General features: G+C 38.8%; 1 protein-coding gene across 7 annotated transcripts in view; it reads left to right on the top strand.

Annotated features, from left to right (window-relative positions):
• The window catches only part of TCF4 (transcription factor 4), a 450,711-nt gene that overhangs the window by 1,937 nt on the left and 432,793 nt on the right, over positions 1–15,981 (top strand). For 2 of the 7 annotated variants that reach the window (XM_006837507.1, XM_006837508.1), the window contains exons 1-2: positions 702–773; positions 2,367–2,439. In XM_006837507.1, coding sequence (XP_006837570.1) covers positions 702–773; positions 2,367–2,439 — 145 coding nt within the window. Of the gene's footprint in view, positions 1–681; positions 774–1,590; positions 1,891–2,366; positions 2,440–15,981 lie in introns of those variants that run through there. The other 5 variants (XM_006837504.1, XM_006837506.1, XM_006837503.1 and 2 more) reach the window with 4 other exon arrangements.

The following is a 15,981-nucleotide window of genomic DNA, read 5'->3' as shown; positions in this document are numbered from 1 at the left end:
CTTGGAGGGACCGGCCACTTTGGCAAGGGCCTGACTTTAATTTTTACAACCCTTTCTTTCACAAATTAGGGTGCTGGACTATCACAGGACCCGACCCTCCACTCTGCACCCCGTCCCTGGCCTGTCACCCCTCCCCCTTTGGCCGTGTTTGCACTCCTGAGACGCTCATCTTTAATTTCTTTATAGCTACTTTGCAATGCAGAGGGGGTGGTGTGGTGTGTGTGTGTGTGTGTGTGTGCGCGCGCGCGTGTGTATGTGAGGGGGATGGGGTGGAGGGTGGGGGGAAAGTTGAGACCGGAGCGTTCGGAGCACTTTCTCTTTTCTCTGTGATCCATTCATTTCTCGCTCTACCTCCTGTTGCATAAAAAGATGCGCTGAAGAGCGGCAGTGTTTTTTTTTTTTTCTTCTTCCCGGATTTGATTTTATAGTGGATGTTCCCAGTTTTGATCGTCTCTTTGGAAATGCAGTATCGCTTTTTTTTTTTTTTTTGCTATTGCTGCCTATTCCATCTTAAAAAAACATAACAAAACAAAAACAACTCTACCCCCTCCCATCCTTCCCTCCTTTCCATCTTAATCCTACCCGCCCCCACCCCCAAACCCCAGTCTCCAAAAATCCGATTGTGTTTCCTCCCAGGATTGGGACTGGATTTTCTGATTGCGGTTATTTCCATGTTTCTAGGTTTGTGTGATTTTGCTAAAATGCATCACCAACAGCGCATGGCTGCCTTAGGGACGGACAAAGAGCTGAGTGATTTACTGGATTTCAGCGCGGTAAGAAAGAACGGTGGAAACTAACAACAGCTGTGAAAAAAACCCAAACCCAACCCCAAATACCCAATACTTTAGCTAGAATCCAGTTGTGATTGAAGGACAGAAATAATTTTTAATTGACTGAATCCTTGGTCAATATAAAGGTCTTTTTGACAAGTTTTTAACTCTTTAATTTTGGGGCGTGATGGAAGATTCAAGCTTTCTATGAGTCTTAATTACTTGTCTTGAATTCTCTGCCCACTGACCCACCCCCTCCCAGGCCCCCCCCCAAAGGAATCTCACCTCGAAGGAAAGGAAAAGCAGACACCCTGCTAACTAAAGCACCCTAAAACTTGGCCATATCTCAACACTGAGAGTACTGATACTTTGCGCACTTCTCGTTTTATTTATTAGTTATTTTTTGGAAATAGAAATGAGGAGACCCAGTTGTCTCTTTAAAGTTTTAAACTGCTGATGCTTTGGATTAGAAGGACCTGTAGTCGTCCTCACATCTGAGCCTACGTTCTTTAGAGGCCTTTGGACTTTTTGGAAATTTCATAGTCTTCAAATCAGCACAAAGCAGAACTAACTGACACACTTGTAGAGTTTTACGGCTACACTTGGTGCTTATCCGATTCCTTTACTTCTCTCCTTCCCAAACCAAGTCCCATCCATGTCAGGGGAATGAATTCATTTTTAATGCCAGATCAGTTTGGTGTAAGATGCATTTGCAAAGCAAAATAAGAACCCACAAAACACACACATAAAATCCAAACCGCCTTGTAAGTGGGGCTCTTTTCCACGCCGCCGCCGCTGCTGCTGTTCTTCTAGACCTTCCTTTGGAGAAATGGCTTTCGGAAGTTTTGCCAGGAAACGTAGCCCTAGGCAGCTTTGCAGCCCCCTCTCTGCTTGCTGCACTTTCTCCATTCGTTCCTTTGCTTTTTGCAGGCTCTGACTCAGGGAAGGTGCGCATTACCAACTAGACACGTCGAAGGAGAGGGAAACCAATTAGGGTCGAAATAAATGCTGGAGAGAGGGAGTGAAAGAGAGAGAGTGAGTGAGTGAGAGAGAGGAGGAGAGAGAGAGGACTTGCTTCCAATTGCTCTCATGTTAGAGACGAAATGAGATTTTAGTGCAGGTGGCATTTTTCTTTTGATTTGGGTTCCCATATGACAGGCAAATCCTATACGGGATGGAAATGGACATTGCCACGTTTATGGCCAAGGTTTTCAATAGAAAACAAACAACTTTTTCTTCTGTGTAGAACTAGTGTTCTCTAGAGAGGCTGATGCCCTTCCACCTGAATCTTGATAACATTGTGGGGACTGTGCTTGTTCAAAATGTAGTAGCCGTGCCTGTCAATCGAATGAACCTGATAACAAAAAGAGTGGCGTGGTAATGGGTGTGTGTGTGTGTGTGTGTGTGTAATTGGTTAATGTTGTGCCTGTTTTAGTTTTAAGTTGGATGGTGATCTGTTTCATGAAATAAACCCTTTGCATAAACTCTTGAGTTATTTGATAAGAGTGTGAAAGATCTTTGAGGAACTCTGAAGGTACCAGCATCCTCTTTCTTTCTTTCTTTTTTTCAACAGTAATATTTCTTTGTTTCTTTTAGATGTTTTCACCTCCTGTGAGCAGTGGGAAAAATGGACCAACTTCTTTGGCGAGTGGACATTTTACTGGCTCAAGTATGTAAATTCTTTTCTTAGTGTGTAGTTGATTGTTTCTAGCTGTTTATTCACTCATCGTGTATTTTTGGCTCTGTTGAAGTGTTCTGCAAAAGTCATTGAGATTTTAGCCTAATGATGTGGTTAATTCAGTATCCATCAGTAGCCATACCATAAAAATGGTATAAATGACAAAATTAAAAATTGGCCTTTTAATTTTTTTTTTAAATAATCAAAGAAAATTGTCTCTAGAATTCCATCACTTAGTTTACAAGCAATTTTCTAATATAGTTGTAATCAAACACATGACGATAAGGCCAGTATTAACATATGGGAATAAATGACCCTTATAGAAAATTGGGGGGCACCTAACTTTCATAAAAAGGGAAAATCCTTTGTAAGTAATATCAATTATCAGCTACTATGTACAATTAACCCTTATAAAGAAATGAGCACTTAATTTTGTAGATGAATGCCACGTAGTAAAGCCTAGTTGTAAACAGAGAATCCCTTCCTAATCTGAGAGGCTAAGTGTGAATTCATTTCTATTTTAAATTTCTCTTTTGATGCTTTAACTGTTTCTTTTCCCGAATCATTTACTTATGCAAAACATTTTAGCTATACTGAAAGTTGCAAATTTAGTAGGACTTTGCCATTCCATAAATTAAAGCTCTTGGGGGGGTGATGCTTAAAAAGGACATTAGAGTTATTCACAAAGGGATCTCTGTGCACATTGATTATCTGGTATCTAAGGAGGAGTTTTTAATAGGGGACTATCTCGATATCTTGGTGTATTTCTTATTAAATGTGAAAACTGGAAGGAAGATAATGTATTTGAAATAAATTTTTGTATTTATTTTTGTCCAAAGAATTTCATATACGAAGGAGTCCTACACTGTTGCTTGCTCTCCTTTAGGTGCAGAGCTGAAATTCATTTATGCTTGTCACACAGCTGCAGTGGTTTAGGAGTTCTGGCAATGGTATATAACAGTACATTAGGCAGAGTACTATTCTTAAGCCAGACTGGTAAATGTTGACATCTTTGAGCTGCTAGATGCCAGTGGAATTATTTGTTAGCTATTGAATGTAATTTCTCATCTCTTCCTGTTCATTTGATGCTGTAGCAATGAAAGAATTTTGTTCACCTGTGTAATTTGTGTATTTGGTATCATTTTATAAAACTAGTGGTTTTTAAATGTTGCTCATTTCCAAATCAGTGATTTCTTCCTTTTCTGGCACTCATAACACAAAAGGGAATTTTTGTTTATACAACTGGGTATATAAAATATGAGACACATCTTATATTCTTATGTTTTATCTCTTTTTGGTCCACTTTGATTGAAAGCGTTGTTGACTCTGTACTTGGGCTGTTTTGCCAGGGGCACCGTTACATTTTCCATTTAGGGGACTTAAAAATGTGTTTATTGTGTTTGTATTATATACCCTAAATTTCTGTAATTTACATAACTTTTAAGATAGATAATGGTAATATGCATGTTTGATGTAAAGATGAATACAAGTGTCCTGTAGACAAATTAATTTGTATCGTTAAACACAATCAAAACAAAAAATAACTTTGTCTCTGACAGTCATTTTCTTCATGATTTTACTGAAGGAATTTGTATTCTGTTGAAATCCAGAAGTAGATTGTATCAGAGGTAGACAACTTTCAAAGTCAGTATAGAATATTCTTTTGCATTGTTATAAAAATGGACTCATTTGAAGTAAGCATATTAGTTTAGATAGGGTTGGATAAACTAAGGTGATTTAGTTGCATGAAATTGTGATCCGTTTAAAAGGATAATTGTACTTCTGGCTTGTTTTTTAATGTTCATATTTAAATAAAGTCCTTTCTGTGAGGTTTAAGAGTTTACATAGTATACATTGTACAGTAGAATAAGTCTGAGTATATATTAATGAATTTTGGTAAGTGACTATTTATTGAAACTTGTTTACTTATTACAATTATTATATATGTGCATGTATACCTAAACCTAGAGGGAGACCTCACCTTTAGTGAGACATGTTAAGATATTTCATATGAATGTGCAGTCATTGCTTTTAAGAAGTTGAACTGTAAGTAATATTTTACAAGAGGTATGGTTTTCAGGCCCACTTGGTTACTTAACTTAAAAGGGTAAGAAATGTGGCTGTTTTCTTTGGTGATTGGATTGATAATGTGGGTATGCATCTAATGTAGTCTGGTGGTGGCTGTCCATATAGGACAGACTGGCGGGTTCCTGTTCCCTATGTTTTTCAGGACATGTTTGAACACAGGGCTATTTGTGAAGAAAATCATTTATACTCCCTTCAATAAAAAAGTGTAAGAATTCTTCATCAGTCAGTCAATTGATGCTTTGCCCTGTAACCAAAAAGACAAATTAGAGAACTTTGGGCAGAGAATCATTTTCTCCATGAACTCCAACTTGATGTTCATTGTCCTCAGTGGGCTCCCATGTTACTTTCATGGGTAGATGTGATACTTGAAGGCAAGTAAAAAAGATGCAAGCTATAAGTAAATCATTCCTATTGGAAAAATCAGCCCTATCCCCCCTTCCTCCCCTCAAAATGAAGCATGGTAATATTTCAGGTTTAAAGTCCCCAATAGCTTTTTTTATTCCATCAATACAGGATGCTCCATCGTGATTTGCAATGTGAGAATGAAAATAAAGTGTGACTATTCCCTTTCATCTTTCATTTCACAAACATGGCTTTTCCTACCACCTTAAGAGGGAGTGAGGCTGCCAAAGGGAATGGAATGTAACGTGAGCTCTAGCCTGACATTCCCAGGGAGCATTTTTCATTTGAAAGGCTTTTACCAACTCAGGAAGGGACCAGCAGTTTTTGTTTGATGTTTGCAGGTGTTCCGCAGAGAACACTAAAAAGTGCGACCATGATCCTTCAGAGCTTCAAGGACCTTAACTGGGAGAATTGATGGACTCTGGAATTATTTTTCAGGAATCATCTTAGCCTTATATGATCAGTTAACACAGAGGGGATCTGGTGCCTATCTCACAGATATTCAAACTGAAAGCATCCAGGTATCTGGATGACTGGATGACTGGAAAGATAATACTCATGAAAAAGTGGGATGGCAGAGTTACTGAGAGAGAGAAGAAAGATGTATGTACCTAAGCAATCAGTAATTTAAGGATGAGTAGGGGGGCTTCGTTTCCATACCAAAAAAGTATGGCTTCTTTGGTTACCCTTCTGAGTCGTTTGTTTGCAAAAGGGAAACATGGTAACCTAGACATCTTTTTTGAAAGTTGTAAAGTTGGGTCACTCAAATGATCTATATTCAGAATGTGCTCTATCAGGCACTGGTCACATCTGTTAGCAGACGACAGATGCTCTTTCTTTTTCCCTTAATTTAAAAGTTGCGCTCCACCCCCCACCCCCACCCCTCCTTAATTTACACCATTTAGTTTTACTTAGCATTGGTTAAATATTGCCCAATGAATTCTGTGTCCAAACAACTCAGAACATCAAGAAAACACCCCATACCTCATTTTTGTAGCAGTAAAAATATTTTCACATTGTAGAAGTTAGCTAAGCTATATCCACATGATACCCAGGTGACACATCAATCTAGTAAATTTGGTGAGAAAAAAAAAATCCAATTGATAGTTATGCATCATAGAAAAATACAAATGGTCAACATCCTGACTTCATCTCTGTCAACATCAGTCTGAGTTTCTGGTTATGATATTAAAAAAACTGATTTCATCTTTAAAGGTAGGAGAGCTACTTAATAGTATATATGTTTTAAAACAGCCAGCCTTATAATTGGAGTACAATCCATAATGGTGTGTGGCTTTTTGTAGAGAATAAAATAATTTAAAAGGTGTTAAAGTCAAGTGGCATTCAGCCCATTATGTGAATATCTTAGAATTTTAGGAATGGAAACTTCAGAGGACTATATTGTTCAGTGCCTTCTTTATACAGTCAAGAAAGACTGAGTCCCAAAACTAAGTGGATTCATTCTAAACTGGGCCTTTGTTATTTCAAAACAACTTTTGGGCTGTGAGTTCTTCATGGTCCTGCATATCATTTATTAAAAGTGAAGTTCTTTCATTTGTGCTGCATAGTGGGATGTCAGGCTGTCTAGACTGCTGTATGTGCATACTTCATGTACATGTGCCCTCTGGATGCCTTAGGTGTGGGCCTCCAGTTTACAAGATTGCTCCTTCTCCTTTGTCTGGTCTCTCCTATGACTATTTGCAAGATATTGGGTTGAATAATAGGGTGTGGGAGGGTAAGGCACTAACACTTCTTTATGAAACCAGGCCTTGTGTGATACATTGTAGTTTTTAATCTTCCTGAGAACCCAGGGAATTGCAAGGATTACCATCCTCAGTTCATAGATGAGGAAACTTTTTGAGATTCAGAGTTGTCAAAAACCTTAACTCTCAAGGTAGCTAGTAATGAGGCTAGGGTTTAAACTCATGTCTCCCTGGCTTGAAGTCCTTTTTATACATGCACACACATGCAGAGTTTCAGACACAGCTCTTTTTTTTTTTTTTCCTTCAAGAATATATTGACATACACAGCATTAATATTGAGGCTTGGTCTGAAATACTATCCCTGATCTTTAGAATAAACAAGAATTACTTTTAAACATATTTAAGAAAATGTAGATATTTCCAAGTTGTGATTTAGTTCTTTTGTAAATTGACAGTCTACATGGTTACTAGTGAAATGGTTTCAATTATTTTTACACCCATTCAAACCAGAAGTTGAAGTGGCCAACCATGGCTTAGCAATATTTTAAAAAAATAAACCTGTGAGTGGGAATTGACTTAACAGTCGTGCATTTTCTTTTGTTTTGTTTTTCCCCTGATTTATCTTCAACTTAAAGTTTTGTTTTTGCAGTTCATTGTTATACCTTCATATTCAACCACAATGATCCTAAATTCTTTCTATCAGTATCACTGGAAGAAACAACTTCATAAGTTTGATATTACCAGACGTGTGCTTAAAATGTTAGGCTTTCTAAATTCAGAAGAAAGAAGCAGTACTCTATTTGACACTGACTTCAGTAAATAAAATGCATTAAACAAGTATGGGGATCTAAGAGCTATTGAGACTGAAATACGTCACATTTTTGACAGCATCAGCAGATTATCCTTACCCTTCTATTGTAATGAGGAAATCACTTAAATAACAGATGAACAGCTAAGTCATATAACCATATATAATACAACTATGTAATGAAAGTTTATGCTGTTAATTGCTTGAATCTGTCTTAAATGCTTAGAATCATGGCGCACTAAAGACTGTCATATAAACAGTTTTGTTTTGAGCTTAAAATTATTCCTTTTTGCTTTCATCTGCTATGATAAACAGAGTAATTTTGTAAGCTTTACAAATCAAACATTTACTCCTAATGGCAAACTACATCTTATAGTGGGAGTTTGCAGCCTTGTCCAAAACCTAGCATTGTTCTGGTGGCCCCTTGCCTGTGATTTTCAACGTTTGGTATTCTGGTGCTATTTAGAGCTAGACCCATCAGCCAAGATAACAGATCTTAAGTTTCCTAATAGGAAACATGTTGTAGTTTTTGAAATGTCCTTCAGTGTACAAGTCTTGAGCTAAAATCTTAGTGCCCAAACCTTTATCATCCTTACGAATGTTGAGTAACTCAGATCTTGAACCCATGTAGTATCTATCCAAGTAAAGCAAAGTAGGAAGAGAAAAAAGATCCCGTCTCATTTTTGTGTTTTATGGACTGTTTTTTTTGCGACTGGCTAGTCTTTTAAGTAGACAGTTCTCAGTATTAGAGAAAAAGCTTTTAAATATATGTATTTCTAACTTTTTATTGTGACTTGGGGGTGAAGGTTTACAGAACACATCATCAGTTTTACATTCAGCAAATCAATACTCACTTTGTATCATTTCATTGATTGCCATCCCTCAGCCTCACTTAGCTAACTTCCTCCTGGTGCTTCCTGCTCCCATGCCGTCTCCTTTAAGATTATTTTGGGGAGGCTTGGTAAAATTTGGTCTGAGTGAAATTTTCAATATTGACACTCAAGTTGGCTAGTTTTCATGTGAGTTACCCATGTTAGACATCTGTGAGTCCACTTAGTCTCAGATATTGAGCAATGCACTGAGCTGTTAGGTGGGCAGTTTTGAACTGTGACTCCCTTCATACTTCTGAGACAGGCATAAGAGAAGTAGCAATTGAATTTTAAGAATGATTTGTTATATGTACTACATATAACAAAGGGTTAATAAATCTTAGATTGTTTTATCAGACATGCAGGAATAGTGAAAGTATTGAAAAAGCTTGCCATGTTTACTTTCATTTCAAAAATACATAAAGGCCCAGTTAATCAGTGTACCAAATACCCAGGTGTGTTTAAGAATCAGTTTATCTGGATGAATTTCAGGGCTGTAAGAAAATATTTTCTTTAAAGGTGCAGCCACTGGGATTGTTCAAACGGACGCTTTTGTACTTTTGTGTGACAATTCACATTTAATGAATGACTTTCTAGACTGTCATTGGTAGTAATTATTATACGTAGTTTATTAACTGTAATCCATTGTTGGATGTGCCCATATTGATTTGTTTTGCAAACAACCCTTCACACGTACCACAGTATTTCTGCATCACTTTCTTCAAGAACCTGTTTCATTTGTGGATGCTGATAGTGCCTCTAAGATTTTTAGTTTACAATTTCTCACGCATGCAAATGTGTCTGGGATCAAAATGATTTTAATTAAATTATCAAATCCATCGACTTTTTAGCTATAAAGATGTTACTCTCAAATCATCAGGGGATCCTCAAGAAACCATAAAATATTGTTTTTGAAATGTATAATTGACAGCATTTGAGATTTACTGGAGAGTTTTGGAGATAAACTCAGACTTTTAAAGGAAGAGCCAAGGGTTGGGAGGGTAAAATGACCTGTCCAATTCAGTCAATTATTGTCTCTAACTGGCCCCAAATACAGATGTCATGATCTGCTGGTCAGGGACACCAGGCTGCTTGCTGTTCATTAAGGTTTCAACTCAGTCCGTGGATACCAGCTCTGTGTTCTTTAGAATGAGGAAAACTTGCCATCCACCATTGCTGAAACAAACAAAAAAATAAACCCCAGGAAAATGGAGACTATGAAGTGAACAGGGTAATCTAGTTCTCTTGTCATCATGTGTTCTTATTTGGCTCAGGCGGTTGACGACTAACTGTTAAAATGGATTGTGTTATTAAAAATAACAAAGTAAGACCTGTGATTAAATATCAGGGTTGTAATTTAATCTCGGGGGTTCTGGTGCTGTTCAGAAACCATTTGGCTTTTTTTCTATAACAGATGACGTCAAAATACAGCTTGATTGAATTATGGCCTTGGATGAGCGGCACCTGCCCCTGCTTCTTTACTTCACGGCATGTCAGCATTTCCAGTACAAACTCCTCCCTTCCCCCTTGACATTTTTAACATCCAACAGTTAAACTAGACTGATGAGCAGCATATAAACTTACAGCCCCATGGGAGAAGGGTATTTTCCTAAAGGTGGTGACAAAGTCCTGTTACAGAAAACCATTTAGAATGTTCTTCCCAGCTTTAATCTTCCATTCATTTAAACATTTCCTTTTGGGGTCCTTAACTGAAAATCACATGGCAAACAAATAGAAGGTTTTTCATTTCAAAGTTCCCAAGTCAACACTTATATACAGTAAAAAATGTGAAAGTTAGAAACTGTGTATGGCAGAAAGTTGTCAGAGAAGGAAAATGTCAGTATTTTCCACTAAGGTTGAAAACTTGTGAGTCTTGGAAAAACCAGGCAACCCTGTCAGTATCCGGCTCTCACAGGCTTCACTATACAAGGTATTCGTTGTTGTTAAGTGCTGTCGAGTCGGTTCCAATCCATAATGACCCTGTACAGGGTTTCCGAGGAGCGGTTGGTGAGCATTAACCTTCAGCGCCACACCAGGACTTCAGACAAGGTATTTGGAGTGCTGTCAAAGTGGAAAAAAATGTAGCTTTTATGGAGAAGGGTACTTAAAGATCTTTGCATCTTGTATAAATTGTTGAAGAACAAGACAAACAAAACATAGATCGATTAACATTCCATTTACTACAGGTGAGTACAAATTAATAAAGAACAGTTAGAAAGGTATATTATTTTAAGAACTTACTAGGAATTTGTTTGTATTAATGTCTGTAACATAGCTTCCATCTTGCCCCTCAGGTTTTAATATGTTGTCAATTGAGATAGGATGTTGTTTTGTATCTAGCTGGTGGTGTGATGTGCCCTGGAGTCGGGGTCAGACTCCTAGTGACCCTACAAAGGGTCTGTTTACCTATTGTGATTCTTTTTGCTTGTTCATCACTTAGATTTTTGTACACGAGGATTTTGTGAGAGAAAGATCCAGCCCTTGGCAGTGTATATTATAACAGGTAAGATAGAACAGTGCAGGCATAATTAATATCCATTGTCCAGAAGACAGGTGTCAGTGATGCTGTTTAGGAGTTTAGATCAATGAAAATTGGCTTCCTGCTGGGGCACATGAGTTATGAAGGCCTCATGGGCTAACCGGCGCTGATCCTGGAAGGAGAGGGTAGAGTTTTGACATGTGGGTGTCGGTACTGAGCACTTTCTATAAAGATCACTGTGAACCAAGCATAGGAGAAGATGAATGCAAAGGGCGGATCAAAGAGAGCACCAGGGAAGAGGCTTGTCTGCCCAGTACTGGGCCATTTCTGGTCCGTTGTTGTTAAGTGTCATTGAATCAGTTCTGAGTCACAGTGACCCTGTGTAGGGTTTCTGAGGAGTGGTTGGGAGTGTTTGAAGCACCAACCTTGTGGTTAGTACTCAACTGCGTACCCTACATCGACACACCAGAACTCTACCTCTGGTCTAGTGATGTGCAAAGATTTTCAGGCAAACATACCTGTCTTAGATGCCTTCTTTTTTCTTTTTATTCTGATGTCAGTTTAACTTGGGGAATGTTATAGATTATAATCCAGTTCCTTCAAAAGATGTATGTTTTTAATGGTAATGCTGGGATGGAAATCGAGGATGATATATTTCCTGTTCTTATATTCTTCCTATTATATCATTCATTAATGGGACTTGTCTTGAGCTGAAATGATAGCTACTTTGTGCTGTGGGCTAATATGTCAGACTGCAAAGTCATTTGAACTGTAAGAGCAGTGGTTCAAGCTCACCAACTGCTCCCTGGAAACACTGTAGAGAAGTGCCATGGGTTGGAATCGACCTGACGGCACTTAACAACAACAACAACAATCAAATTCTAGAAATCTGGATTCTTTGGCACAGTTTGCTGCTAGGTAGCTTTTTCATACTGACAAAGTGATAGTACCTCAAAGCCTGCCTCTTAGAATGGAAAATAATAATTGGAAATGATACAATATAATTTGAGAGGTTTTAACTTTTTCAAAAAGGGAAATGAATGTATTTAAACATTTTAAGATTGCAAGACTTCATTATTATAATATTTATGATCACTGCCATCACTGTTACCAGATCCACATCTTTTGGTACAAAAGCACCAGAAAATTTAATAGGTATTACCATCATACCATAATGCTGAAATGCAATTTAGAAACAGTCTCAAAAACACTGAAACCTTAGCACAATTTATATAATTAAAAAAAAAAAATGCTATGGAAAAGATCTATGATAATGATAACAATAATAGGGAAAAAATATAAATACTACCACCCTCACCTTAAACTTGAAGCTTAGACTAAAATGTCTTTTTCTATGTCATCTCCATGCATTTCAGTGTAGCATGTGTTTCAATGTCTGCAGTGAAGGCTGACATTGGCATGGTCTTGTTGGATACCATCCAGTCAATTTTCGACTCATATTGACCCCATGTGACAGAACGGAACTGTCTTATAGGATTTTCTTGGCTGGGAGTTCTGGTGTGGTGCTGTGGGCAGTGCGTTGGGCTGCAAAGTCAGTGCAAGCTCACCAGCTGCTCCAGGGGAACCCTATACAGGGTCACTGTTTGTCAGAACCGACTCCATGGCACTTAACAACAATTTTTACAGACGTGGATCACCGGCTTCTTCCATTGGGATGGGTTTGAACTGCCAATTTTTTAGTTAGTACTCAAGCACTTAACCATTGTGTGCCACCAGGATTCCTTGATTTTGGTTTAGGAGGAATTTATTATTGAATGATTATGTTTACAACAGAGTAAATACATAGTTTTTATGGGAATAAAAACTTCTAGATCCATTTTTTAAAAAAATTCAGTTAAGAACCTATATAATTCATAGCCTCTTAATTTTTTTTCACTCTTCACAAAAATGGGATTCATATAGAGATGTTTTACAACCCTACAACTTTGAACTAAAAGAAAAAAGTTCTGCCCACAGATGGTAATAATGTTTTAAGATTAAACGTATAACTCCATGCACAATGTAATCCTTCAATTTCGTAGAGAAAGGCCATGTGATACCAATTCTAATCTTAGTTCAAATAATTGCTCCTTATTAATTGGTTTTCCTCTAACATCTAATGCCCCTTCACTTTCATTGAAGTCTTCTTATTCAGTTTATCCATTTAGCTCATTGAGAACCATTTCTCTTAGATGGGGTGTATATTGGCAGTATTGCATAGGCTTGCAAATTCTACACTTTAATCCTCAGTAATTTTGGTGGGACTGGATGAAGTGAGAGAGAGCCCCTAATTGCTTAAAAAGCTTACATTGTTTAAAGAATGTTGAAAGTTTCAGAAAAGTGAAAAGTGATGAATGATTTTTTATTTTCTCAGTGTAGATAACAGCAGTTAAGAGGCGTATTCCTGTGCTCATTTCCTTCATTCATTCAGTAAATGTATTTTGAGAGCTAGCTATGTGTAAATTACAGTCCTGGATAGTACGGTGCTGTAAAAAAGGGAAAAAAATGTCAACTTCAGAATTGTAATTGGAGTATGATGTTGGCTATTGTTGGATACAAATTCTGTAATGACTCAGTAGGAAAGCACTTTGTAAATAAGCGATGCAGAAATACCGAAAAATACAAGTGGGCTTCATCAAAAGGTGTTTTAATAATATATCTAAGTACAGAGTTTACATTTCCATGTGAAGCTTAGAATTCTCAAATCTGTGTCCAGGGGTACTTCTGAATGTAAATGAATTAGACAGATGATAGAAATTGGACTTCAAAGTCATATTATGAATTTACTTTCAAAGTGATTCTCTTCCAGGCCATGATAATCCTGTTCCATTTGTCTTCTTTGAGCAGGAATTAAATTTTCAAGTGTGTACGTAGTTCATTTACATCCAAGGTAGTAGGCACTCAAGCTTATGGCCTTTCTGTCCCCATACTTGGAGGCCAGCTGTGGTGCTGTGAGTTTGGACTACAATGTTGGTTTGCGCTGCAAGGTCAGCAGTTCAGGCATACCAGCCGCTCCTTGGAAACCCTGTACAGGCTTGCTATGGGTCAGACCCGACTCGATGGCACATAACAACAACACCCCATACTTGAATTCTTTAAAATGGAATTTTAAGTGTATAGAGTACCATCATTCATTCAGTATGAAAATCAAATAGTTAATTACTTTTTGTGCATCTGCCATATGTCCTGGTGGCTCTGTAGGATTAACACTGGAATGCTAGCTGCAAGGTCAGCAGTTCAAACTCACTAGTGCTCCGCAGAAAAAAGGTGGTGCTTTCTGCTCTTGTAAAGATTCACAGCCTTAGAAACCCTGTACAGAGCCACTATGAGTTGGAATGGACGGAATGACCGTAGATCAGGTTTAGGGAACATGCTGAGTGGTGGAAATACAGTGTTGTTGCCTAAGTGTGGAAGACAGACGTTAACACAAAGAAATGTGAGGTTCTATGTTAGTGAGGTGAGGTGTGTGGCAGGAGGAGCGTGGGCAGTGAGAAAAACGTTTAGTCAGGGCTGCCCAGAGGTCTGGGGATGAGGGCCATCAAGTGGGTGACTCGGACTTTGAGGAGAGACTGCAGACAGGAAGGGGCAAGTACATGAATCCAGTTGAGGTGGGTAGGGCTGGCTCAGGCAAGGCTGAACCCTGGGGACGCTGTACAGCGAGCTGCCTTGCCGGTTAGATTTGCACTGTGGATTGTGGGCTGGAGCTTGAAACACAAACAGGAAGGGAGACATGTCAGAGTGTGTGCCCCTGGCCAGTTGTATGGCTGTTGCAGAAATCCAGGTGAGACGGGTCCCTGGACCTCCAGTGTGGACAGTGTAGTTAGAGAATTTATTTTGCCCTCATTTTTTAAAATCTGTAATTTTAGCCCATTGAGGAGCATTCAGAGAAAGCACTGTCTTCACTTAGTAATTTACAACTTTTTTAGTACATTCATGAAAACGTACTACTCTGCAGACTTCTAAGAGTAACAGAAAGACATGCTTCAGCTAACCCTGTGCTTCCCACTGCCCTCATAGAAGTGCTTTGCATATTCTGAGAAAAATGTTAGATTAATTTTACAATTCTATTCTGAGAGGGTACAGAGGTGGAAGCAAGAGAATGAGACAGGCGAGACCCTTCTTCCTTATTGAATGGTCTTCTATAGTTATGTAATATTTAGACGTTGTAGAGCTTATGTTCTTGTTACCAGTAAACATTATGATGGTGTAGTGAGAGACCTGCTGAATTGAATTCGCTCTCCCCATAGTTGGGTATCAGATACCAAATCCACAAGATGTGGCTGAGCCTGTAGGTGAGAGAACATTGGTAGGGTGGTTTGATTTAGGTGATACTTTATCTGGGATCAAAACGCTGGTGTGTGATTGTATTTTGTTTTTGGCGGCTCATGGAAGAAAAATGATCTGTTCACTCTTGATTAGGAATAAAACGAAGCTTCTCCTCTTTACAGAATCCCAGCTCTTTTCCAACAGCCTGCTTGGCTCTTTTCCTCTAACCCTGTCTCTCTCTCTGCTTCCCCATCCCTATCATTTTCTCAGTAATTTTGTAGTTTACTGTAGGAGGTCACTTCTCAAACCAATATGTTTGTTGTTGTTGTTGTTAAAGTGCCGTCGAGTCAGTTCTGACCAACGTGACCCCATATAGGGTTTCCTGAGAGTGGCTGGTGAGCTTGAACTGCCAACTTTGCAATCCAGCGCATTAACCCACAGCACCGTACCAGGACTCCACATGCTTGTTAGCCAATTTTGATTAAGAAAAACATGGCTGTTCTTTCAGTATATCTACTCTTCAAGTCGGTGTTGCTCCTTGCCGTCTGGTTAGGTTGGGGTCATACTCAGGGTCTGCGGTGGGTCCTGGTAGGTATACCAGTCGGGGATGTGTGGCTCCGTGGTCAGGAGCTCTTTGTGTCCTTCCCTTGTGGGAAGGACATTGACACATCTGCATCAAGGGAAAAAGTGGCTGAAAGCGTCTTCTCTGCTGTTGGTGAGTTAGTAGAGTCATTGATGTATGTGGGTAGCATTACATGGTGTCCTGCCTCCTAGAGCATTCTTACCAGCATCTCAGCAGGCGTTACTGTTAGCTGCCATCGACTCTACCCCTAACTTTTGGTATCCCCACACACAATGGAACGACACTGCCGGTTCTGTGCTGTCCCTGTGACCAGATGGTTCATGGATTGGACTGTT

This window comes from Chrysochloris asiatica, unplaced genomic scaffold (genome assembly GCF_000296735.1).
Source record: "Chrysochloris asiatica unplaced genomic scaffold, ChrAsi1.0 scaffold00021, whole genome shotgun sequence".
Taxonomy (NCBI): domain Eukaryota; kingdom Metazoa; phylum Chordata; class Mammalia; order Afrosoricida; family Chrysochloridae; genus Chrysochloris; species Chrysochloris asiatica.
This window is presented reverse-complemented; position numbering and strand designations above follow the sequence as displayed.